General features: G+C 39.7%; 1 protein-coding gene across 4 annotated transcripts in view; it reads right to left on the reverse strand.

Moving 5' to 3' along the window:
* Positions 1 to 285: 285 nt before the first annotated feature.
* The window catches only part of SH3D19 (SH3 domain containing 19), a 93,763-nt gene continuing 67,335 nt past the window's right edge, over positions 286 to 26,713 (reverse strand). For all 4 annotated transcript variants that reach the window (XM_040064794.2, XM_040064793.1, XM_040064795.1 and 1 more), the window contains 13 exons: positions 21,464 to 21,571; positions 17,957 to 18,069; positions 15,721 to 15,779; positions 13,395 to 13,659; positions 12,173 to 12,241; positions 10,802 to 10,874; positions 10,379 to 10,509; positions 8,026 to 8,084; positions 6,248 to 6,435; positions 5,926 to 5,978; positions 5,236 to 5,422; positions 4,756 to 4,853; positions 286 to 3,429 (listed from right to left, as the gene is read on the reverse strand). In XM_040064794.2, coding sequence (XP_039920728.1) covers positions 3,313 to 3,429; positions 4,756 to 4,853; positions 5,236 to 5,422; positions 5,926 to 5,978; positions 6,248 to 6,435; positions 8,026 to 8,084; positions 10,379 to 10,509; positions 10,802 to 10,874; positions 12,173 to 12,241; positions 13,395 to 13,659; positions 15,721 to 15,779; positions 17,957 to 18,069; positions 21,464 to 21,571 — 1,520 coding nt within the window. In that variant the 3' untranslated portion in view covers positions 286 to 3,312. The remainder of the gene's footprint in view (positions 3,430 to 4,755; positions 4,854 to 5,235; positions 5,423 to 5,925; positions 5,979 to 6,247; positions 6,436 to 8,025; positions 8,085 to 10,378; positions 10,510 to 10,801; positions 10,875 to 12,172; positions 12,242 to 13,394; positions 13,660 to 15,720; positions 15,780 to 17,956; positions 18,070 to 21,463; positions 21,572 to 26,713) is intronic.

A 26,713-nucleotide genomic window follows, 5' to 3' on the forward strand; every position in this document is an offset into this window, starting at 1 on the left:
AAATTACGTGCAGGATCAGCCCACGTCTGTCACAGTGAGAACCACAGTGTGTGTGTGATTCCGTGTGGTGAGAGCTGCTCGCTGCAGGTTCTGTAGGTGATGAGTGTGAGGCATACCCAAGTCCAAAGGCTTGAATAACCTTTTAAAATCATCCAGCTTCTCTGAGGGGTTTAGTCTGCTTGTCTGGGGGTGGGGGGTTGCTTCCCAGCTGGGCTAAATGTATAATCTCACACTGTCAAGTGGAAAGCTCATCCTTCATAGTGTAAGAGAATTAAAACGCCCTCATGATTTAATTATAAAAATTTTATTGGTTAAATACATTCTTAATTTACAGAGGTACCATAACAAACTTACCGGACTTAACAAAGGTTTATTTAGGACACTGTTCATTGTACACAGAACAAAGACATCTTCCTGAAGATACTTCCAGAGGATGGGTCAAACAAAATATTTCGGTAAGTGAGGCTTTTATTCTAATGCATGGAGATCTAGCTGGATTTCAAGGTTACAGCTGAAATTTGCCACTACACTGCAGTTAAGATTTGCACTCCACCTCATTCTCCGCTTTTTTGCACACCTTAGGAATTTTCTGTAGTGACCTGTATGTGGTCTCACGGTGGTGTTGGGCATTGTCTCAGGAACACCCTGTCCTGTAAAAGCCGAGCATCTCCCTCGCTACAGCGTTCACACTGACGCCGTTTCAGCTGCCTGCAGCCATGCCAGCAGCCCTTAGATGGCACTCGGTGCTGTGAGTTAAAGGCCTTGCTGCTATTCCTGCCCTGCCCCACGGGGAGGAGGAGGAGCTAACATACAGCAGAGTGGTCTTGTCAATGAACAGGCACTGACTTGAAACATTCAGTGAGGTTACAAAAACAACTGGTCAAGACAGTTATAAAAATGAGAAAGAGGAAATTGAAAAAAAATATTAAAAAATCAGTTCTACTTTTGAGACTTTTATCAAAACCTTAGAAAATTGCCAGACAAACAGTAAGTAAACATCATACACTTCAGCCTCATCTACCACCACACTGGTGCGGTATGTCTTTGAAGGACCTGGTTATTCCTTGGATTTCTCTAGGAGATGACTGGTTTTTTGGAATAAACAAGAACCTTTAGAATCTCCTAACAGGAAAACTTGGGAGAGTGGGAAGGATTGTCCTTGGCTGTGGACTTCCACGTGATTGAGTTCCAGACAGGCTTGCTGGGGCTGTTACAACTGAGTAACAGCTGTACCCACTCTGCATTTCCAACTTTCTAGAAACAGCACATAATTCAGCATTTTGTTTATCATGTTAATCCCTAATGGAAGTAGATGTCCAGTTCCTCAGCTCGTGAAAACTGTGTGTTCATGTCCCGGTTGTGTGATCGGTACCGGTGTAGTTTAAACACACAGCACCACAAAGCAGGGGCGCTGTGTCTGTCTTTGCTAGTTCTGTGGCCTAGCAGTGACGGCTCATGTGCTGAGGTGATGCTGAGGTCCCTCAGGCTTGCTTCAGGTGAGCTCCAGTCTCCCACTGGGACTGGATGCCCATTCCTTGCTGGGGGAGGCCTGCAGTTCTGGCTCTGCTATTGCTGCCTGCTGTGATGTAACCAGAGCACAGTGCAGAGGAAGGGCAGGGCCACCCTGCCCAGCCTGCTTAGGCCCCAGTTCAGGTGCACCCCGGTCTCACAGCAGCAGGGAGTTGTTGTAGTGCTCGGAGCTCACACCAGTGAAGTTGTCAGCAGGGATGTCACTAAGTCAAAGCTCTCTCAAGGTCCATCATGATGGTTCTGGTTTCCAGTCTCCATCCACCTCTAACTCTTGGCCCCTTTGCAGCCAGAACTGCCAAGCCCACGAAGGAAAGTCTTGTTGAAGGTATCTCAATACCCAGTGACCTGCAGCTCTCTGGAGCAATGACTCAGCCTCCTGCTTCCTTTTTGTGATACAGTACAGGAGGGGTGGAACACTGGCAGCAGTGAAAGAACCAACCGCAGCATAATTTCTTCTATTCCAGTCTGATGGAATTAGCAATTAATTGGGATTCTATTTCATTATTTTGTAAGAAGCCAAGTGTTACAAAAAGGAATTGACTACTAGACATTCCTATAATGTGAAACTACCTCAATCTCGTCCATCCTAGTTGGTCAGTCAAGCTACACTGCTGCTTTATACCAAGTGCCTTGGTTAGAGCTGCTTGGAGTAACCTCTTGCCAGGCATGTTTTCCTTAAAGCCTCAACAGACCATTTATAAGGATGCTCAGTGTATTTAGTATGTGGCAACAAGCTGGAAAACTCATCCCACATCTGCTGAAAACTAAACTCCAGGCTGTATAATAGCCTTCATGTTAAGGATAGGAATAGTGTTACTGAAGTATGTTCCAGTGCTTGAGTGACAAGCAAAATGCAGACTGAGTGAACACTGGCTTTGTACTTCCATGAGGGGAGTGGAGGGGCAAACAGTTGGAACAGTGCAGCTACTCCATGGCTGGGATCTGAGAAAGCTCTATGAACACTGTCTGTGGCTAACTTCAGCTGGGAAAGAAAGGTACAACAGTGCTCAAAGAACAGTGGGCAGCAGGAAAAAACTACACCTGTACTTGCAAATATTTTGGGGAAAGTGAGGAAGGGCTAAGATGATTCATACCAATTTAAACAGAATTCATTAAGAGGCAAAATACTAAAAAAAAAAAAAAAATTACTTCTGTGATCTTGCTGTATGAGCAGCTTGGGCTAAGAATAGAAGGATGCTACAGAAGGATTTATTTCTCCATTTCCCCTCTTACCAGTATTAGATTTGATACTTTCTACTACAAAATACCAGTTATTTTTCTTATCCTCTAAGTTATAAAACAAGTGGATTCTACTGCTAATGTGGAACTCAAGCAGTAATGAAACCTGAATATCAAACTTCATCTACATACTGTAGTGCTGTAATTATATATTAAAACAATTTTTAAAGTTTGGATCTTAAGAAGGTTAAAGAAGGCCAAAGCAGCTTATGTTATGCAGACTTTGTGCATGATAAATGTAATACCAGAGAGTAAACACACTAGAATGCTATATAAGTTAAAATGGTGTTGCACCACAGTATTTCCCTAGCTGGAAATGGCTAAAAAGCCTGCTTGTTTTGCTCTCTGAGCATTCATGAAACATGATTACATACACTGTCACAAAAGACTCCAACTTTCTTATCTGACTTCAAGATACTACTATTACTGCCTAGAAAAAGTAGTGCAAAACATTGATAATCAACACTTGTTGATGTCTTTGCTGTGCCTTTAGGGTAGAAAACATTCTCTCCCACATGCAGGGAGTAGCACAAAGGCAACACTTCATGGTGTTTTTAAAATCTGAACAAAGTTCTTGGGAAATATCCCGGATTTTCCTAGTATCTCTCCACTCATCCAGTCCTCGTCTACAGACTCCAGCTCTGTTATCACATCACCTGCCTGTAAGAGAAGGAGTAAAGTGAGTCAGTACAGCTTACTGTGCAATGTTACTGAGCAATGTTAATGCATGCAGAGCTGATCCTCTTTAGAGGCAATTAATATCAATCAAAGAGAAGAGGATTAAGATGTGGCTTCTGTTGCTTACATCTCTTGGAGATGGTTTGCTAAAACCAGCTGAAGTCTCTCTTAGGCTAAATAATCGTCCATGCTGAAAAATCCCCTTTGGAGGGACAGAAGAGCACTGCTGGGTTAACTTCTCACATTGCTTTGGCTCTCCAGGTATGTTAAGAGCTGGCTGGCTCATGGGCCCCCTGCTTTACTGTTTATTTGTGTGTGTTTCCAGGGTTTGTTTTCTTAAAACACTGGAAAGATTTTTTTTAAATTTATTTATTATTTAAAAAAAAAAAAAATTTATTTAGTCCCAGTATTTTCTAGCACTTGGAGACTTTCCCATAAAAAGGAAAAGCAATCTAAGTGTTCAATATGGCCATTTAAATTGCAGCTCCTGGGTTTGGTCCTGGTTCTTGTTCCCACTGTCCCATGCCACACCCTTCATCCAAAGTACTGGCCTTTCTTCCAGTACCTCTGTTCCCCTTTTCTGCTTTAAAGAATCATCTCTCCTTTCACTATTGCAACCTGCTAATGCAGAAACAATTTTCTAGTTTTAGAAAAGAAAATACTGTGAGTTTTAGCTCCTGTGAAATTCTACTCTTTCTCAGAAAATTGCTTTTGAGAACATGGTTACCTAAATCATGACTTTGAGTATCAAGGGCACTCTGTTTCTTGTTCAAGCTTATTATGATCTGGGCATCCAGCATGTATTCAATTTTTCCCCTTGTTCCCATGGCAACTCTATATTGTGTTGCCAGTTCTAGATTTTGCTGTAGTAGGTTTCCCTTAGAGGCCTGGCTGCTGTAGCACTGGCACTCTCACCATTACCTCCTACTCAGAGTTTTCTTTCTAGTCCAAAGAGAGGCTCCCTTGACCGTATCAACCAATCAAGAACTGAATGTACTGCAAAATAAGGTTTGTTTATCTTGTCATGTTAACTAGATCAGAGAAGCCAAGAATTCTGCAAGTCCTGAACCTCTTTTCAATGTCTTTAATGAAGATTTTTGCTGCTAGGAAACAGGAGTGATACGGGAAAAAATTATTTTAGAGAGAACACTTATCAAAAGTGTTAATATCTATGCATATTAATATCTATGTTAATATCTACGTGCTTCATCCTTGTCTAAAGCCTATTTTTACAGTGGATGAACCTTATTTTTAGCAGTCCTTAGGAGCTTGAGACCTCTTGGAAATTGGTCTAAGAGAGGTACTTACTTTGAAGGAAAGCTCATCTTCATTTTCTCCATGAAAATCATAAAGAGCTTTGGCTCTTCCTTTCTTCCCTCCTCCAGGCTGTGACAGCTCTACCCTGGCTACAGAACACAGTCGTGAGAAGTCACTTGCATTGGAGTGAAATAAATCTCTGTTTTGGGAGAAGTTTCCTGTCATTCTCACATTTTCTCCCCGCTACTGTGCTACAGGTTGTCCAAATGTTATCACTACTGCTGTAACAAATTCACTGTCCTACTGGAATAAAAACCTCTACTACCACCAGTTCATTTTATAGTATTAAACAGTCTCACAGTTCTGCTTCTAAGCAGACTAAATTTAAAAGTCACTTAACTTGAACTTCCCAATGGTGATACATAATAAATGCTGACTTTCCCTTCTTCTGCTCTAAGATGAAGCTGCATCAACTGGCAAGCTGGCACAACCCAAGGAAAAATGAATTGCCATCTAGTAGGAGCACTGTACCTGAGCAGGTCTCAACAAAAACTGCTGGGAAAATCCCTTCCTTTCCATTCAGTCTTCCTCTATACCACTCCAAATCTACTTGTTCCAGTATTTGGATGTAGTCTCCCTTTTTGAAGGATAAATCGTCTTTGGTTTCTGCTGTAAAATCATGAAGCGCTTCACACCACTCTACTGAGCGTCTGTTGTTCTGTTCAAGTTAACAGAAGAGATACATTAATTTTAGAAGTGAGAATGGAGCCCAAAACCTGATGGATGCTGCTGAAAGCAGCTGTGTACAGCACATAGGTGTCCTGACACCCTCCTAATACAACAGTGCTGCTGCAGATGTAGACTAGAATGGCATTTCAGCAATTGCCACCACAGAATTTCATCTAGGCTCAGCCACATTCTTTTTTATCTCTGGTGGCAGGGGAAAGGATTAGTAAATTCAAAATTAGATCACTGCAGCAATACTTAAGATAGAGCTAACAAGAATTTCCTTCAGCACAAAGGCTAAAAATTTAGCATTGTTGATTTCTCAGAAGCTCTGAATTCAATCACCTTGTGGCCAAGTGTCAGAATTGAGGCTGTGACAAGGCAGCATTGTGTGCTGTGGGAGTGGTGTCGGGTTCTGCAGTTACTCTCACATTATAATAGAGTCTCTGTAAATCTATACATAAATTCTGGCCCTCACCTATAAAGTTTTATTACCTGAGGAAGGGAAGACGAAACCTCCACCTTATTCTTCACTGCTGTTTCTGTACCTACATAAGTAAAACACAACTTAAGAACAGGAGTGGTGTCTATTCAGAATGCTACTAGTGAACGAGATTTTAGATATCTGAAATCATTATTAAGAACAGCTTCTTAAAAAGTCCCACTGTTCATTTTGAGGGTTTTTTTTAATTGGTCTTCCCTTTCTTTTTACTTCCTTTCTGCAATCATTGTCCTTTTGGAATTTTCTCCTATATGCTGCCTATTTGCATTAAGTACAAAACCATGCTCTTGAAGATTTTTGCAAATATATTCATACCTGCTCCAGGCAGATCTTCAATTACTTCCACAAAGTTCAAGGGGAAAATTCCAGATGTGCCTCTGAGCTCTCCTTTGGCCCACTCTTCATTGACATATTCTTTCAAGATAATAGTTTCACCTTCTGAAAAACTGAGCTCATCTTTCTGATCTCCAATGTATTCAAATCGTGCTACACATCTTGGACCTCTGCACAAACAAAAGAGAAAATTACTTTGCTTCTTTATTATTACTGTCCACTTAATAGTAAGACAGTATTGTGAGCAATATATGGATTGATATTTTAATTAAAATGATAAAAAATGCACTGAAGATAGAACAGGTGGAAACTTGGGGACCAGCCCTGGTTCTCATCTCTGCTTTCGGAGGAGGATGAGTAGAGAGTCTGGAGGAGCCAGATGCAATTTCTGCATCCCAACTGCTGGCTGTTACAGCATTTTGCAAAAGATCCTGTTTCCCTTCCAAACAACAATAAACCCCCTTGTTTCTGGGTCACCTGTCCAATTTCATATCCTTGCCTATATGCAAGGAAGTGTCCTGATACACTTTTGTTACGAGTTTGATTATTTTCGAGCTAGCATCCCATTTAAATGCAATCCAACCTGGGTGGGGGGTGAATGTTGTACATTTGTCCCAAATACATGGAGGTTTCATAGGAAGAAGCTAGTTTTTATCTACTTTAAAATACTTCATTCTGTAAAATCCATCCCTATAATCTAGTAGGGGAAAAAGCTTATCAATCAAAGAAAGAAACATCAATGCATCTGATAAATTTTATACAGTTTGGTACAGTCCTGAAAAAAACCTAATTATTTTTTCCCCTGACTTAAATCAATTTCATTATTTAAGAACCTAATAAATCAAATCTAAGAAATTAACCTAAGAAAAATCTTTTGCTAATCAGAAATGCCATGCTGGAAAAAAGCAGTAATAGGCTTTAATTATTTCCATATATTCATAGCACACAAACAAAATAAGAAGCTTGATTCCTACCCCGTCCCCCACTCAGTATTTTTGCAAAGATGTATATTTCAGGACAGAGCTAGAACTTTCTATTTCTTTCTTGGCTGCAGAAGCAGCTTTTTAAAAGAAAGTTTTGCTCCTGAAAAAACAAGCTTAATCTAAATTACAACTGAATGATCCCACTGATACTAGTTGCTCCTTGCCTCTGCCTGAATTTGCTTTAATTCCTGGAATGAATGATTACAAAATCCAGGAAACACCACTGAGAAATAAATAGCATGAAAAATCGTTTTTTGCACACAAATATTAGTACGAGTTGCTTGAAAATCAGAAATGAAAGCGCTGGGAATTAATTTGATAATTTGGGGGGAACTTTAAATTTACCCATACAGCTGCACACCTTAAGGACAGACAGATTTCTCTGCTTTAAGTAACTCTATGTTCTGTCCCACTGTATCTTGTTCTTTCACATGAGTAGGAGCCCTACCATGTTCCATCTTGTGAGGACACTGGAAGAAAGCAGCAAGGCCAGGAGCAAAGAGAGGAGTGTGCAGTGCTGCTGATGTTAATTACATTGGTTCATGGTTTCATGAAAGTATGGTTTAGGCTTTTTTACCTAAATATGAATCTTAATAAAACATCATAAACATTCAGGTTTTTAAAACCTGATGTAATTTAATTTTTACGATATATTTTGGTGAATAAATTGTTAACCCTAATAACCTCAGTGCAGAGAGCCCCCGCTTCCAAGTTAGTATTTCTTTTCCATTCCTCGTAAATCAACATGAGAAAGCAAATAAAATTCATCTGACTCACTTGATAGATCGTGATGAAGAGGGTATTTTTCTCCTGTTGGCTTCTTCTGGAACATCAATCTAATGAGGCAATAAAATAAATTATATCTTCCATCACAAGCTCATGGCAACTAACCACAATAAACTTGAAACAGGTTAAAATAATCTGTTTTTCAGTCGTGTGACACTCTGTAATCATTGGCATGCTCTGATATATGACCACATTAATGTAAATTTATGCCTGTTTTCTCATTTTTTAATCTTATGCAAACAAGGAACAGTATTTAATGTTTTGTTTTATGAAGCTGGTTTATTGTTTCTACTTGTGGCATGGCTGATTGACGGAATATGTGACTAGATGCTACTACAAGTTCTTGAATTTAGATCCCAGTTCTCAGCTGGTAATTGCTCTCAATCATTTACTAGCACAGTATACCACAACAGACAAAACTACTGTTTACACTTATCCCTTCTGTGCTTTGGTAGCCAACCGCTCTCCAAACAAAAACACATCTCACCAATCTCACTTGAATTGGAGAAGTACACCTTAAGAAAATCAATGCACAGATATATCAAACAGAGAACATTCAAGTCCTTTATAACAGGAGGATTTCAATTGTATTTTTGGTGTGACATGAAGGACGTACAGGAGCTGAACAGGACTACGAGCTGAGAGGCCCTGGTGAGGAACTTTGGGTTACAGCTCACTGTTACATCAGCCACGTCCCATAAAATCAACAGGAATGTTTCATTAGCTTATGTGAAGCACTGGAGGAAATCACAATGCCTTTTTGGACACATAATCTCTGCACTGTTCTTGCTGAAGGAGCTGCTATCTGTGGTGCTCTGGAGGTTCTATGTATTATTGTAAGGTGTCCAGATCCAAGGTACTATCCAGCTCAATATTGTAAAACACATTGTAGTGCATTGTATGGAGACCTTGTATCAAGATGAAATCTGACATGAATAATAGCAGAATTCACTCAAGTAAATTAGCCTCATGTACTGCACTCTTCTTTTTAAAAGAAACCCAAATTCTGAAACAAAAGATTTTTGTCCTCAAAGGGTAATCATCTTTTACAACTAAAATAGAATGCACCTTCCCTAGCTTTTATAAAGTTGTATCTGTCTGTATCAATGCTGAATTTGAAGCCAAATACTCACTCCACTGCTTTAACATAAAATCTTTTCTTCATTAGTTATCAGTAGAAGAAAAAGCTTTTAAATGCAATTGTTTATCTGTGTAGAAGCAGCCAATCAATTTAGCTAACAAATCTTCCTTGTGAAAGTGAATCAAGCATGGTTCCATTACTACTAACCACAAGATTTTATTCTTCAGCACTTCTCAGATCCTAAAATTTTTCTCCAATACCACCATTACAAACTAAACAACCTACCCCTCTCAGATGTCTACCAAATCCTTAGTATAGCCCATGCAGCAGCAGGGCTCTGCCAGCTGTGCTGGCCCAGAAAGTGTTGCCACAAATACTTCCTGTCTTTAGTGCCAAACTGTGCACCTTCCCAGCATCCTGGTGTCACTCTGGCATTCCTCCATGTCCATATGGCTGGTGTGGATAGCCCAGTGCCCTTTCCACTGTCACAAAATGGACTTCAGTCTCAGACTCAGGCTTGCAATAGGTTTGACCCAGCATTTGACTGCAGGGAACCATATTGTCCCCCTCTTAAATTAATTATCACTGGGCTCCAAAAGAGCACCTGTCTCCTGCCTTCCCCTCACTGTCAAGTGTCACATTCAGGAACAGGATTGCTTTAAGCTGCTCATTTGCAACAACACAATCACACTCCTTGCACTGTGCCAGCACAGCCATTTGTGCAGCCACTTAGAAAACCACTTAGGCAAATTGATCCTGTTGGAAAAAACAATATTCTAGGAAGAAAAAAACCCAACGTTTTTGTGGGCTAAATTGCTACTCTGACCTAGTTCACTACATGGCTAAAAAAGCGGTGATCCCAGCAAAGTTCAATAGATGAGAAAATGACAGAAGATGGAGAGCTGGGGGGAGGCACAAAAATCTTCTACTGAGTGTTGATTCACATGCAGCTGTCAAAAAATAATCTGCTTTGAGGACCCTGAGAAACTATGCACGTTTCCAAAGAGAATCTGTTAAGGGCAATGATTTTCTCACTTGGCTTTAAATTGACAGCAAATTATTCCCCATAATGCAAGCTGGTTGTGCCAAATCAAGCATCTTTCTAATACCACATAAACAAGTTGATGAGTCTTCTGTGCTGCCAGTGGGATAAGAGATTATCTAAACACATAATGGAGTTAAACACACAGGAGTCTTAGTAAATTGAACCAGAAAACAAATGCAAAAGGATCTTATGTAGCAATTTATACAAAGCCTACGTACAACCACTTTAACAAAGTTGGCAGGAAATATCCCTGTGCGATTCCCGCATTTTCCTCTGTACCACTCGCTATCAATTTTCTCCAAAAGACAAACGGTGTCTCCAGAACGAAGGTCCAAGTCATCAGCATGCTCTGTAAGACAACATCCTTTCAGTTAACAGTACTTGTCACACTCACTGATTTTCTCTAAGTAAAACCTTCTTAATACAAATACCACAGAAAAAAAACAGAATCAGTTTTTCAAATGTCTTAATTTCACCCAGCCTTAACTGAAAGACAGCTAAACCCACTGATTTAAACAACTCTATGCGCAGACCTTGCAGACTGAGCTTCCACACCATTTTCAAGCTCTAATTTCTAAGAAAATTTCCATTTAAAAGTCTTGGAGTAAAAAAATGCTTCCAGAATATTCACATTTACTTACCTGCAGGAAAATCATGCAGGACTACAGCGTGAGGTGCACTTGTGTCAGAAACTTTTGGAGGGTGGTTTGAATCCTGACAACAACAAATAAATGCAAGTAGTTTATAAGTCACGGAAGATACTAACAGATTCTCTGTTATGTACTCCTTAATTAGTTTTCTGACTTTGGACACAGAGTTGTTCTGGTATTGCAGAAGGAAATGGTTATCAGTCACACAACTGTGGGTCTGAATTCTTTACGCCTTTTGCCAGTGTAAAGAATACATTTCACCAAAATCACTCTTTTGAGCCAGTGAAAGGAAGGGAAGGCATGCAACTTTTCCAGGTATAGAAAAAGCCTCAGCTATCTCTGTGGGCCAGAAATCTGTAGCACTGATAGCAACACTCATTGCGAGGGCTGTGGACAAATTTTGCACTGGTGCTTGGTACTGTGTGCCATCACTCTTGCTCAAGGGAACACCCAATCTAACTCCCTCCCAGCACACCCAGCAGGAACAGCACACAGGCCAAGAAACATTCCAAGAGGAGCAAGGAAGCCACTATGCCTTTGCTTACACTGAGGGGAGCTGACAGATTTGTTGTGGCATCTTCATAAAGAGAAATTATATTCAAAATGCTGAGCCACCTTCTCTGTCCAACCCACTAGGAAATTTTAGGCTGTACTGATGACAATGACGGTGTAGAAAAAAAAACCAAACCAAACCAGACAAACCAACAAAAAATCCCAAAAAACCCAAAACAAAACAAAGCCCCAACAACAACCAAAAAAGCCCAACATAGACAAAGATAAGACCAGAGTAATACGAGTTACAACAGACAGCAACATACTGCATAGAAATCTATTTCAGCAATGTAGGTTTCTGATAACAGTCAAAAAGGCTGCTCATTGCTCTAATTTCCACTAGCTATTTAATATTCATAGGGTCATGCCCTAAAAGCAAGTCAGGATCTGTAGAAGCAGAGAGAAGAAAATACTTCCAAGTCCATATGTCAAAGCCAATTCGCTGATGTATCATGTACAGCACTTCATAAAGTACTCGCTTATCTTTTGCTCAATTCTCAGATACTCAGCCAAGAGAGTGATTATTTTCCTACGAGACAGAGGAACTTCAGCAGTTTCCCCCCCTTCTGGCACTCCCAGTAATTACTCTTGCTCTGTTCCATAAGCTGAATGTCCCTGTGCTATGAGGCAAATCACCATTATTGGGTTTTGTTTTGGCAGTTGTTTTGTTTTGATTACAGAAACACAAGGATTTAATAAATCACTATTACATTTCTCAGTGTAACCTCTGAAGACTAAAACATTTGATACTTTACTGCAACAGGAGTCTTATTCATGGAATATTTAAGCCAGCAGAAAAAAGCACCTTACCTTACAGGACAGTTCTCCAGTGTTCCTGGGAAGACAATCTTCCTTGGCAACTCCATGAGGCACAGGTAGCTTGAAGAGAAACAGAGGCAAATGGAAAAGTTTTTTTTCCCTTCTAAGCACCTCAAATTTTCACTGCAAGTGATAATAGTCAGATGATGGAACTAAGCAAACCACCCACTACAGGTAATTAGGAGTCCAGTGGAAGAGGACAGGATCCTTTGGAAGGCATTCAGAACAGACTGCTGGTGATATGAACTGCCACTCTGAGAAACTTAGGTGGTGTCACCCCCTTTCAAAGTGTCCTAGACACCTAACTGGTATCACACCACACAGTACAAGATACTCAGAAAGACACTCTGATGCAGAAACATTTGTCATGGAGGGCATTAGAAAAACACCCTGAGAGGAAATTTTCATTGACAGTAAGACTTCAGGGCAGGGAATTACTACTGATCTTCTACAGAAAAAAAAAAAAAAAATCTCATACACGAAACTCTAAATGCAATAGTGAAAGATCAAAAGGGTGGCAACAGAAAGCTTCCACTTCATGCTGATGGAATGTTGATGCTGTTCATGCTATGGCTGCTTTTTTTGACAACAGCAGTGGTTCAAGCAGCCACCAGCTCTATCACTGACCAGTTTCAAGTTTCTGGGGAAAGACCTTGTTTTTACTTGCAGTGTTGATCCATTTCTATTTAAAATTCCCTAATAACACAACACCAAAACCATTTTTGTAATGAAAAGGGATGGCATCAATAGGATGAAAATGTAATATTAGCAGTGTTACATTCCTCACTCTTTGCAACCTTGATTAAGTAAGTTCAACTACTTTACAAGTTCCAATTCTTCCCCAATTTCCCTATAAGCATTTTGATATCTATGGCTAAACCAATATACAAATGCTATTATTCAGCATCATTTTACTGAAAGAGAACCCCCAAACCCTGGGAGCTACAGATTAGAGATATATATATAATTACATATATACACAAAAATACATCACACAGATCTATACTTTACATGTATTTATTGATTTCTCCAGTATTGCCTTACAGGACTTACTACTATTTATCTACTAGCATTTTCTATCAAAGATTATGCTGATAGATGCACTTTGAAAACTACATAATACTAACTTACTTTAGTAGCTTTAACTACATTTTTCTCCATCATTTTAACCAGCACTGTTTTATAAAAACAGATAGAATATCTCAACTCTCACCATGTATTTATTGTAGAGAGGATGACCTGGTTTAGGTCTAGGAGGTAATGCTGGATCTGGATTTTTAAAGACTGCACTTTTTGCTCTCTTGGGTCCCAACCTGAATTTGTTGTTTTTTTTATCAGAAGCGGTGTCAGAACTAGATCGCAAAAGAACATCCTTCTGAGAGGAGGTCTTGGCTGCAGCGAATTTTGGTGGAGGTGGCCTTCCAGGAACACTTTTAGGTGGGGGAGGTCGAGCAGGTACCATTTTTCCATCCACAGGCCTAAAAAAATGTGCAAACCATCAGAGAAATATGCATATTAATAAGCCTGCCACCTCATCCTACATACAGAGTGTTCAGTAAGGAAACAAGATTTGTGATGACCTGGGCTAGCAAATACTGCGTAGTATTTGAAACTTTCCAGGAACACATGAACTCTTCACATACTGACTGGGACCAGATGATCAAGTCCTTATACAGATCCTTTGACTATGTATTTCCAAGTCTACTCACCTACAGCCTGCCAGCTTTCTGGGGAGCCCACTAAATAAGCAGGATTTGTTTCAGCAATCCACTTCTAGAAAGATCTTTCCTCGTAGCTGCTGGATGAAGTTCTGCTATTGGAGAGCCTTTGTGAAAGCTGGTCTTCAGGAATCACCCTAGCCCATTCCTTGGGATGTCACTTACCTGAAGTGACTCTGATGAAACTCATGACATATCACACCATTTTGCACATTGCCATCAAGAGCAGAATTCACCATTTTTATGCAACACATGTCTACCGCAAAAAGAAAACACTGGTGAAAACACTCAGGTTCTCTGGCAGTGCTGGAGGTCCCACACTCTTGTTAGTGGTCAGCAGTTTAGAAACCAAAATCAGAGACTAGCAGGTAACAGTAGTAATATTTACTAGCAATTAATATTACTAGTAATATTCCAAAAAACTGCATAGTCTTCTGATTGTTATTGGGATATCTTCAACCAGTTACTGCAAGTTTCTGCTACAACTGTTTCTCTTTTTCATATAATGTAATTCAGGATAATTATTTGCTCACGTGCAATCCTCATGGGTCTGCAAAAATTATCAACCCCCACAAGTGTGCATTGGTGGATCTTTGAAGTATCGTTCTAACACATTTTCTGAGTGTCACCCATCACTTGAGAAGATACTAATGCTCTACTAAAGCTCCTGATAAGACTTCTCTGTTACATTTGAGTATGGAACAATTTTTGAATTTCAAAAAATTTTCTACTTCTTTTCATCATGCACCTCTCCCTTTTCTTGGCCTCATCTAAAAACTAAGCACTTTTAATATTGACAAAAGGGGATATTCCAAGCCAAACTGCTTTAAATCTGTAAACACACCAACCCACACATTTTTAAAGCAACTCAACTGAACAAGAAGACCCTAACAAGCAATTCAGTGAATTATTACTGCTTATTTAAAAAAAAAAAAATCCATTTGAGCAGAAGAGTAAAAGGATAAAATATTTACTGCAGTCCCAGAGCCCCTCATAAGAATCAGGAATGTTATGCTAAACTGAATGTGGTGAAGGAACAAATCTCTTAAGGAGCAATAATGAGTTTCCTTATGGCACATCCACATTCTTTCCTGTTAATTAATACTTATTATTATTGATAATACTTATTATTATTGATAGACTCATTTCAATAACAGAAAGATTCTCTTGTCCTAACACAACAGAGCAAACTCTTGTGTTTGAACGCACAGATTTAGAATGCAAACACTGAGATACCCACAGTGGGCTGGCTAGTCAATGCCACATGTCCATCCACCGTGTCTCTGGCACTGATGGACGTGAGTTAAAGGCTGGTCCAGCAACTTTTGCCCTTGCAGACGTCCTTTTGTTTTGGTTCACAAGAATGAAAAAACCCCAAGGTTATCAGTGATCCTCCACCTGCATTTTAGGTCTGAGGTGTATAAACTAGCCAGTGCTTCTGAGAAGCTGCTGGCCCAGCATCTGCCCTTTTCAGGGTGGCATCATCTGCTACCTCCATTCCTTCACCACCCAAAGCCCACCACAAGTGCAAGTGCTGTGGGTGAAAAGGTTAAATATTAAGAAAGGAATGACTGTCAGCAGCCACTGTACATTAGCTGAAAAGTCAAACAGCTGCTCTCCTATAATCTCCTTGCTCATACCATAATGTATAAACAAGCATTAAACAGCTTCCAACTTGGTCCTTCCTATTTATTAAGTGACCACAGTGCCCAGCCAAGACTATTGAGCTATGGCTGGAGTCATTAGTGTCTACACTGAGACTAACTATCCAAATTAATTCAGAAACACCACTTTTAAGGGCTTTTGAGGAACCACACTCACCTTGGGGGCAGTAGAGGTTCTAGCTGAGGCACTCCACCCTGTTCTGAGTGATCCAACTCCTACAAGCATTCAAAAGAAAAAAGACATTTCTTTAAGCCTAAGGAAAAGAAAAACATCTTGTTTAAATTATATTAAATGGACATTAAATTATATCCTATGGACATGAAAAACAAGAGTTTCTAGTGGTATGGGAGCAAAGTAGTAAGTATTATGGTGTGATTCTGCCATTTTAAAGTGTCGTTGAACATGGAGGGAAGTATGGAGGGTAAATAACCTGATTTACTACCTGAAACACGGCTTAAATTGTGCATTAAGTATGACCCAGCCCCTCCTTTCCTGCTCCATGGCAGTAAGGATGCAGAAGCCAATTTCAGGAGAGTCATACAAATGTACAATAAAATTACACTGCCCACAGGAACTGGCATTATCAACTTTGATTTGACACATGGAACATTTTGAACAGGCTTAAAGTAGAAAACATGGCATTAGTGCAGCTTCCACAGGACCGTGTCTCTTGCAAATAACATTAGCTCCCATTAAAGAAGGCATCTAAACATGTTTGCTAGAGATCTAACAGACAAGTCCCAGTGAATCTTGCTTTGGCAGACAAAGGCATCACTCCTCCCAGCTGCCCATGCTGGCCCTGCCAGAGATTACCACTGTACAGCAGTCAGAGAGGAGGCCATGTGCCATGTCTGAAGGGCTTGGACCACAGTGATGGATTAACAAGTGACCATGCTTACTGCCTCCTGCTGTTCATTTGCATCCCAGTGCCAGAAAATTCTGCCAGCCCTGCGGAACAAGCACAGCTGCTTCTGGAACAGCACCGTACATCAGAGTGCTGACTCTGGGTTCAAAAGAACCCTTCTGAACCAGTACTTCTAAACAGGTCTGAACAGTCTTGTTTACTTACTTAGGTGCTTGAAACTCAAACATTTCTGTGATCTTTCCCACCTAGAAAACACCCATATATATATACAGTGACAAAACCTGACACTTGATTGAGTCCCCACATTAATGTTCTGATCAAATGACCCTAGCAGAAAGAAAACAACCTACCACTTTCAGACGAGGATGCTATCCTCAGATCAAAAATTTTCCTCTTCTGTGTGAAAAGGAAGAAATCTGCGCCAACTGCTGCTTATGGTCAACAATTTTTGCTGTTGCCGTTTAATCACTTCCACTGACAAACAATACCAGTTTTAGAAGCACAGTTCTTACCTTTCCAAAGATAGGATTTCAATGTTCCAGTGGATTTAATACAATCTTTTTTTAAAAAACATCCTCTGAAGCTTATACATGCCTGTCACAATAACCTGGATGACACTGTAAAAGGTTTCGGAGTTCCACTGCATAAAATGTCATTTAATGTCTTGTTTTGAAAATTCTTTTTTTCAGCATTATCCAGAGAAGGTGGGACCTCTCTGAACAGCCTTTTCAATCACAACGTTTTTATTCCCTTTATCTTAACAGCAGAGGTAGCTACATAGGCATTTGTTGGCAGCATCCATGTAGTAAGGGCTTTTAATTTGATTTTACCTTTTTGCTGCCTGTGGCTTTCACAAGATTCTCTGCCACTCTTGCCATCAGAAAACTCTGTATTTGGAAATTTTATTGCCATTTTCTAGTTTATATTAATTCCCTTTTGAAAATCCGTGTCAAAAGTCATTTAGCTACAACGCGTACCATTACTATGTAAGTGCTCCGGAGCAAGGAGCAGAGCCTTACTTCCCAAAATAGGTGGTTCTACTCAGGAGAAACATTTGGAAGGAAAGAGCTGAAGAAAAAGCAAGCTTCATTCTCCTACAGAAAAGTTTCTTCTGCCTGCAAATTAGTACAGACACCAAGAGGAATGTATGCACAAAGGTAAAAAATACATTTCCAAAGCATTTTGACAACATTTCACCATGTAAATCCCACTGGACTTTGAGCCACTTTGCAATGCTTTCACACTAAGTTGTAGAATATCCTGATTCCAAATAATGAATACAGAAAATTGAAGACAGATGTGATCAAAGTTTAGTAAAATCACCAAAGTGCTTTTCGAAACTGACAGCAGTCTAAATTACCTAATTAATTAGAGAACAAAATTAAAGAAAAAAGCCTTATATTTTTGAGTAGTTGTTTTCATCTTCTGGTTCTTCAAACAATTCACTTTACAAATGCTTGAGGATCACAAGAGATCTTTTAACCAAAGCAAACAAAGCGGTAATACAGGAAAACAGTTCTAACTTACCCCTTTTTTCACAATGTCACTGCTGTTGGCTTTTCCCACTGTGATATTGCATGTGTTCCCAATAGGCTTTTCAGCAGGAAGTGGTGGAGGGCTATGTGGGATGTCATTTAAAGCTGTAAAAAACCCCAAAAATCCCAAATTAAAGTCTAATTAAAACCTTCCTTATGTGGAACAACAAGGTAAAGGAATCCACCTTGGTCTGGGGCACATTTTGTATGAATGCAACTTCCTTCCTCAAAGCCAGAGCAGCCAAATGGAAGAACCACTTAAAGAACAGTGAAGAGAAAAGGGACATGAGAGAAACACTGTAACTCTGAGGTTGAATTCAGGAGTACTTCCCATCCTGCATAATGGATCTTCACTTTACTCACAGGACACCAGGAAGTCATTTCAGGGTTTCAGCTGCAGTATTTGGTGATATAATATTAGATGAGTAGAAGAGTTTCTACCCCTTGGAATTCTAGATTTCATTACTGGATACACTGAAACGCCATCACCACATTTCTAAACTGCCTCACTTTTTTTTTTTTTTTCAGCTGTCAGCTCCTGGAATATCCTTCAGGCTGGAAAACAGCTGAGGGTTATTTCAAGTAACTCTGAAAGATCAGGAGAAGAATGTCTAGAAAGGTAAAGGCACGTAAATAAATGATTGCCTGCTACAAAATTCAGGATGACCAAAAACACAGATGGAAATTCCCAGGTAGTTTTAAAGGAACAAAGCAAGTTTAGGACATGGAAGAGGAAACACTACAGACCTTACTAGGGAAGAGTGATGATGTCCTCACGGTCAATAAAGAATAGAAAACCCTTCTAAATATATGACATTTGCTTTCAATGTCTTTGCCACTGAAAGCTGGGGAGCACTTGGACAGGTTCTGCCAGCATATTTACCAAACATTTTGTCTTTATATATTGGAACGATGTCATCTATTTTACAATCTGTTTGTATATCAATAAAATTAATTTCATAGAAAGAACTACAGACATTTAAGCTTTTCTGACTTCCAGCTGAACTTGGAGTTACATAAAAATATACATGTAGACAGCCTAGACATTTATAGACTGATGACAAAAAAAAAGAGGAGAGGAAAGATACTACCCAAAACAAAACCTTCAGTTGCTCATTTCACAAAAATTACTCTCAACAAAGAAGCAAAACATAGGAAGGAGAAGTGTTGTTTATTTTCAACACCTTTGTTGCATTACTATTATGTAAAACACTGCTATGATGTTTAAAAATGGATCAGTTCAATTCTTAGGAGAAGCTCACAGCTACTGTGTTGGCAGTGACCAGGCATGGGGGAAAAAAATTGCTAAGTTCATCACTTTTCTAAGGTACTGGGATGGATGAAAAGTAAAAACAATACCTGGCAGTAATTCCAAAAGAAATCTCTTATCAGGTCTTACTGCTATAAAAAGTAAGAGACATTTATTTACCACTTCAAATCTTGCTACATACAGAGATGGCCTAAATTCCTCTTTCTTACTCTTTTTAAATTCAGAATTAAAGGAACTAGAGGGAAAAAAATAATCCAAGAACTAGAAGGCAGGTGTTATTTTCAGTGATTCCTAAGTGTAATAACTGAAGTGGAATTTTAACGCTTCCTTTCTAACCACATCTTGACAAAACTGCTAATCCTAACTGAAAACTTCACTGGAGTTCAAATTCCTAAGCAGTTCTGTGCCCTTTTTGGTAGTGCTGGGTGGGCTGCTTTTAGGGGATTTTTAAAAATTGTGTTATTTTGTTTGTTTGTTTATTGGGGTTTTCCTTTTCAGTTTTTGCTGGTTCCTGACAGAATTTATCTCCTCCATAAACAAGGCAGCAAAAGACTCCCCTGTACCGAGATTACGGGGTCCCTTTACAATGTCAATCCTACTGTATCCATTTATACCTTGGCCCAGTTCTCCTCTTTTAACTTTTAACTGGTTACATTTCTGCAGCAGCTCCTACTTGAAAAAAGGCTACTCTGCTTTCTCGGAATCTGCTTCTGTTCCTCCCTATCCCATTAATCTTCCAGCCAATGATTCCCATAAGGCAGGCAGTCCTTCACAACCTCCTGCTGCTTGTAGCCAAATACAGGACTGGCATTCCTTTGTGGAAATTTCAATTACCACTAGAGAGCAGCAAGGGACCAGTTATCTAGAAGTTCAAAAGGGAATACATCTCAGGAAAAAAAAAAAAAAAAAAGGAAAAGAAAAAATGTGATGTAGTTGGTTGGCTTTTTGTTTAATTGTATTTTTAATTGCAATTAAAATTTCCTTTATAGAGAAGACTTACATCATAGTTTCTTTACAGTAGTTCATAAACATATTCTTCTAATTGAAAAAACCTTTTCTTTTTAATCAGGTACTAACAGAAAGACTTTTCCACACAGCTTCATCTTCAGCCACCTCTGCATTTTTAATCATTTTCACTGCATTTCTCACATATGCAGGGGAAAAGAAAATTTAGTATTTTAACAGTGGGTTGGTGACTGGGGGAGATTGGAAATAATGAGTGAAACTCTTAGGAGAAATACCACCTGGACATACAGTTACTACAGATTGACTATACACCTACTAAATGTGGCAAAACATGATCTTGAAACATGAGTTTTAAGAGCTATCTTTTGACATTTTTCCCTAAGCTCTGAGGATCAAAGATAAGGCCAAAGAGAATTCTGCAAGTACGCACTCCAGCAATACAAAGATCAACACAAAAAGACCTTGTGGCTCTCTGATAAATTTCCACTCTGAGATACTGTCAGTGTCATTTGTAAAGCTATAAAGGATTAGAGATGGCAGGCTTTAGGAATACTCTCAGTAACTCTCAGAAACTATAGTCAAGACCCTGACATAAAATTGGACACACAGGTTTTTGTATCCCAGTTCTCACGCGCCTTTTTTAATTACCTAGAACTGCTGCCTAAAAAATTCTTGCTTAAATGGCCACAGATTTCAAAATCTAGCAAGGATCAAGGGAACTTTTTGATTTAAACTATGAAAACTATGCTAAACATCCCAACCAAGCTGTATTTGAAGGAAAGTTTAACGCACCAATGTTTCTCCTCCGACAAGGAAGCTTGGGAGCAGCGCAAAACCTCAGCTGAGGTCAGGCCCAGTCAGTTTGACCAAAGGTTCAGCTCTGGAATATGGTTTAGCAGACAAAACAAGCTTGCTTCTCCTGCAAGGGTCTCTTCCAAGTCTTCCTTTCCAGCCTTTAGATCTGCCCCTTACATATAGTTTCACCTCTGATATGCATCAGCTCCATCAGGTTGGAGAGACATCAAACTCAGGGGCGGGAGCCCAATGAGGCAGCTGGGCAGCAGGGAGAGCAAACATGACGCGCATCTGCCTCTCCCTCCCACCACAGCCCTCAGCTTGGCTCCTCTGTCTTGTCAAACCCTACCATGGGATTCCTTTGGCAGCTGATATTAGCTACTAAACAACAAATCAATTACTAAATGTTAAGTCCCAACTGAAATGGTTTTCTAACACATTTTTCAGCCATTTGGGAGAAGAACTTACATTTCCCGGGTTTTGCTGGGATTCGGATCACAGTGGGTTTTCGAGCTAAAGCTGTTTGAGCAGTCTGTTCCTTGGCAGGTTCACTTTTGGTAAGGAACTGAAACGGATCTAAAAGGAGGAAAAAAACCAGCATCTTTAATACTTATTTCTTGAACACAAATCTTACCAAATATTGTTTTCATTATTAAGGATGTTTATATTTCACTCCCAACACAGTAATAAAAAAAGATAGCTCAGGCTGATGCAATTAGCATACTCAGCTCTTTGTAAGTAACAGGTCTTCTTTGTACATGTGCTTTCATAGTTGACTTAACATAAACATGCTTCAGATACCTTCTGGGATTATATGAGCCACTGAACAAGAGGAACTGCATTGCTTGGTAATAGGGACCTGAAATCAGAATAGCTTTAGGGAAATGTTTACAAAACACTTGATCTAATGCACTGACATAGCTGTGAACACATTCACTGAAAAGTTTTAATCAATACAATCTGGCCAAAGCTAAACCATCAGCACTGCAGCAGATAAAATACCTACTGAAACATACAAAACATTTAAATCCTACTGATTACAAAACGTCTTTGCTGTAGAACAACTAATTCTTTTGAAGATTCTGCATCATTTTGTTGGTTATAAAGCTGGTCACATGGAGGGATCTGGTTCAGACCAAGGTCTGGGAGTTGTTGCCTGAGCTCTGCCCCTGTCTATATCACTCATTCTTCTACAAGCCTGCCCAAGCATTCCACTGGTAAGACAGGAGCAATGTTTCCCATACTTCATTACCTTAAACACTCAGCTCTTATTAACAGGCATGGGAACATAGGCACATGTAGAAGGCAGCTGTAAAAACACTAGTACATAAATAAAGATCAAATTAATGTGTTCTTTCTCAAGTACACGTTCACGTCAAAGAGCAATACTTCTCTCTTCTTAACAACTGCTACTTCTTTCTCTGACATTATCAGATTCTGCAGTAAAATGGCAATGCTTAACAGTATCATAAAAGTGTACAGTAGAAACTGGAGAAGGACTCTGGGTGATAAATCTGATGCATATTCATAGCCACAGCAACCGAGTCTGATCTCTTCTGCTGGCCTTTTCAGATGTGCAGCTCAATGAGATGTTATTTATGGAGTGTCATAGTCCAAGAGAAGAAGTATGCAGTGCATCTCTTTGAATTCCTCATAACTTTAATAAAACCATACCCTTTCCCAAAACTATTGCCACACTTCCTGACAAAGTTGGAAAAATATGTATTTGATAAAATTTTATCTTCAACACTTAGGAAAAATGGTTATGTCATACGAAGTCATGATTTCTTATTGACAATTTTGAACAATTCATTCCAATCCAATCCAATCCAATCCAATCCAATCCAATCCAATCCAATCCAAGCAAGGCACTATATATCTATGCTTGGCAATTCACGTAAGATTCAAGCAAGCCCAGAAATGCAGTATTTATTTACGAACAACCTCATGCTCTCCTGCATGCACACGACTAGGTGGCCACAGCTCCCCCTTGCCGGTGCATCTGCCATCAGCCCCCTCTGGCAGTGCCCCAGCTCCTGCTGCCAGCGTGCAGCTGACACAACAGCAGGGACAACATGCCACAGGGCCCATGCATGTCACCCTGCTCACATGCCCACCTCCCACTAGCCCCTTGCTTGGTGCTTTCTTCACAGGCAGATCCATCCCGTACGGGTGTGCTGCGCGGGTTTGTGCCACGGCCTCTCTTAAAGCCAGCCTGCCTACAGGTTCCCCAGAAACCCAGCTGGTACCTTCAGATCACATTTTACTCAGGAATCAAGCAAATAAATTCCTTATGTCAGGCTGCTTGTACAACACCTGTGAGGGTACACTTCAGGTACAAAGGATCATGGCAGGTCAACAATTTGTCTACAGATAAAGGTACACAGGCTACAGTTAAAAATAAACTCTGTTACCATCTAGACAACAGATGGCTCCATCACACTGTGCCCAAAGACTGCCAGTGCATCCAGAAATTAGGCAGGCAACCCACAATGCTTTAGAATGTAAGTGTGAAACGACATTTTGTTCAAGTTATGGATCAGCACATGGGGGTAGAGAGTTTAAGTCTCTTCAACGAAAGCCACATCACAGCAAGAGTTTTTGGTAGAGGACTTGAAAACACAGACCACAAGTGGGGTGGAAGCATTCTGGAAGTACAGTCATTACAAAAAATCAAAATGAAACATGATTTTAAATAGTTAAGATTTTAACTAGGGGTTAGAAACAATTTATATTGATCAAGATATAAGTTAGATTAGTAAATGGTAGGTTAATGATTATTAGATGCCCAAGCTAGAGCTAACTGTTATATTATGAGCTTGTTTATAGAAAAAGTGGAGTAAGTGAACCGTCATAAGAACAGATTGAAACCAGTAAGAACAATGGCCAGCACCTGGACTTGGTATCAATCAATCACGAAGCAGGGGACCTTGGACCGTGCCAGAGGTCACAGAGACCTGATGAAGACTCTCCTGACTTCATCCTTTCAGACCACCAACCCAATTCAAGAGAAGAACTGCACACACGTGAAGGACTAATAGCCTCATTTTAATACAGAGTGGGGATGGGAGGTGCTGGGGTTATGCATATGTATCGTATGTAAGATCTTGGAAAATAAACAGAGAGCAAAGAGCCTTGTTCAGGGCGGCCACGCCTTTTAGAGATGACTCCCGTGCTGCCTGCTGGTGAATAAACATACCACTTTCTAACTTTAATTAGTTAGAGGGTCTTTGTCCATTATTATACCAGTTTTCAACAACTCAAAAACCCCACCACTGGAGCAAGCCTGCAATATTCTTTTACTCTTTTATACCTCCATCTGCTAGCTACAATGCTAACACTTGAATTGCATAAAAAACCCCTGACGATTTATCAAACCTTAACTTTTGTGCTGGTGTTCAGAGCAACTTTAAGTGCAGCTGAAAAAAAACCAAAACTGAAACTGGGCTTTGTTCTCTCTTTTAGTTATCTGTCAACTCTATGTCAGACTTGAGGTGTGACCCTGGCCTCAAAGCTGCATTTGCCTGTTGGGAAGCTGGAGACACAGGATGAGCAGAGGAAAGGTGGGCAGGGCTAAAGTCATGGGCTCCTTCACACAGCATGACCGTAAGGAACACTCTGGCACACAGAGCACCTCTCAGGGTAAGGTTCTGCAGAGGAGAAGGAAGTTCTGCATGAAAAATGAGGAAACAATTTTCCAAAGCCTCAATCTTATGTAAATACAGACATTGAGAGACCAAAAGGAAATGCTCTAAATACCCCAAACATTCAGAGTTCTGTAGTCTTGTAAATTCAAAGGAGATTTAAAATTGTAAAAAATTGCTGTTTGCCAGCTGTTAATCACTGCTATGCATAGAAATAGTTTTCTTGACCATTCAGCAGTTGGCAGAGCTCTCTACATCAATACATCTGACAATTTTTAAGTCTGAGAAAAGCAATTTCTAAGGCCGAGAAAACCATTTGATGAACGTTAGTTTTCTACTCATTATCTTATGTTCAATTATACTGTTGTCACCTCATAATTAGTTTAAAACTCATTACCTTGTTTGTGTTATTCCATTCCCCAGTGCTGGGCTTGCAACAGAAATTGGCTGAGAAAATGACTGTGCTGCTTTGTGCAATGGGACTGACAACATATCAAATTTTTATGTTGTTTAACAACAATTGGGCATCGTATGAACATAATTCATGGAGGTGTGAAAATAGAATTGTTAATGTACTCATTTAAAGCTCCTCGGCTCAAGGAAATTAATCTGCAAGTAATTTTTCATAAGACATAGCAACAGACTTCTATTGATTTTTTTTTTTTATTAAAGTTTTACAACAATGCTTAAAGTCTGTGGCTTCCTTAGTCTCATTTTTCTAGAGCTTCTGTTTCAAAGGGTTATGTGATAACACATATTACTATGCTTGTTTGCAGGAAAGACAAATGCAAGCTGTGTTTTCAAATAAACCATGTATTATTTCCTTTCTTTTAACAGTTTTGGAGAAATAACCTTTTACCCCCCAGTGACATACACCACTCTTGTTTAAAATTAAAAATGAGGTTGCAGAAGAAGCAGTAGGTTTTGCCCATGCAAGAACTACAGATGGGTATCTCCCTGAAATATTTATTGACAGTCTTTAAGCAAGAGGTAGCAAGATGGTAATAGATACCTCAGAAGCAACAAGGGGAATCTCCAAACAAATAGTAGGTGGAAAGCTAAAAGCCCAGATAGTGCTATCTTTTGTGAAGATGCTCAGTCCTGCAAGAAGTATGCAATACACATGGGAACAATGGAGCACAAAGGTGTGGATGCTGATATCACTTGCCACTACAGTGATACTTTCAAGGTTTAATTTAAAAACCTAAATCAGGTGTTAAAGGCAAAACTCCCACATTCCCTTCACACAGGACAGTATTGTTACCAGAGTCTTCCAGGAACAGAGAACAGGAGCAGACCTGATCAACAAATGATTTTATTAAAACCAAGCCCTGTGAATGCACTCTGGTGTTTAAGGAAGCATAATCAACCCATACTTGGGGGAAGATTCTCAACAACAGGCCTCTCCCAGAAAAAATGCAGCCACAGATTCAATGAAAACCTGATAGGTAACACCTCAAAGAATGGGGTTCATGCTCAGAAATGTTGTGAAATGTCACAGTCAAAAGTGTGATGTTCACTCAGACATTTTAAATCTCAACCTATTTACAACAATAAAGAGATGTATTAGAGAGATATGGTATCTAAACTCCAGCATCAGTGGTTTTACCAATCTGCTTTCCACAGTAGTTTTCATCAAGAAAATTAACAGTTCATTTTCAGACAATAGATTTCTGCCACAGAGAGAATAATATGGACTACACCACCTTTCACAAAATATGCAATTTGCATCTCCTTCTGCACAGAACATTGTCATATATGGTCACGACTGTAACTTTTAAGAGACTGGAAAATGTAAAAACAAAACAAAACAAAACAAAAAAAAAAAACAGGGAGAGACAATGGGACTTGGGTTCTTTCAGCATCTGATCTGTACATAACCTGAAAGTAAGTTCAGGTGACACTCAGGGTTCTTGGTATTCTCTTATTGCTAGGCGACTAGACCAGCTCATTCAAATAAAAGGAATGCAGTATCATTTGGGAGGAGACTTAGTACTGCTTCAGACTTAAAACCAGAGGAGAGACAAGCAAATCTGCTTTGCAGAAAGAGTCTAATCAGTGTGACAAAAGTGCA

This window comes from Hirundo rustica, chromosome 5, assembly GCF_015227805.2.
Source record: "Hirundo rustica isolate bHirRus1 chromosome 5, bHirRus1.pri.v3, whole genome shotgun sequence".
In the NCBI taxonomy this organism is placed as follows: domain Eukaryota; kingdom Metazoa; phylum Chordata; class Aves; order Passeriformes; family Hirundinidae; genus Hirundo; species Hirundo rustica.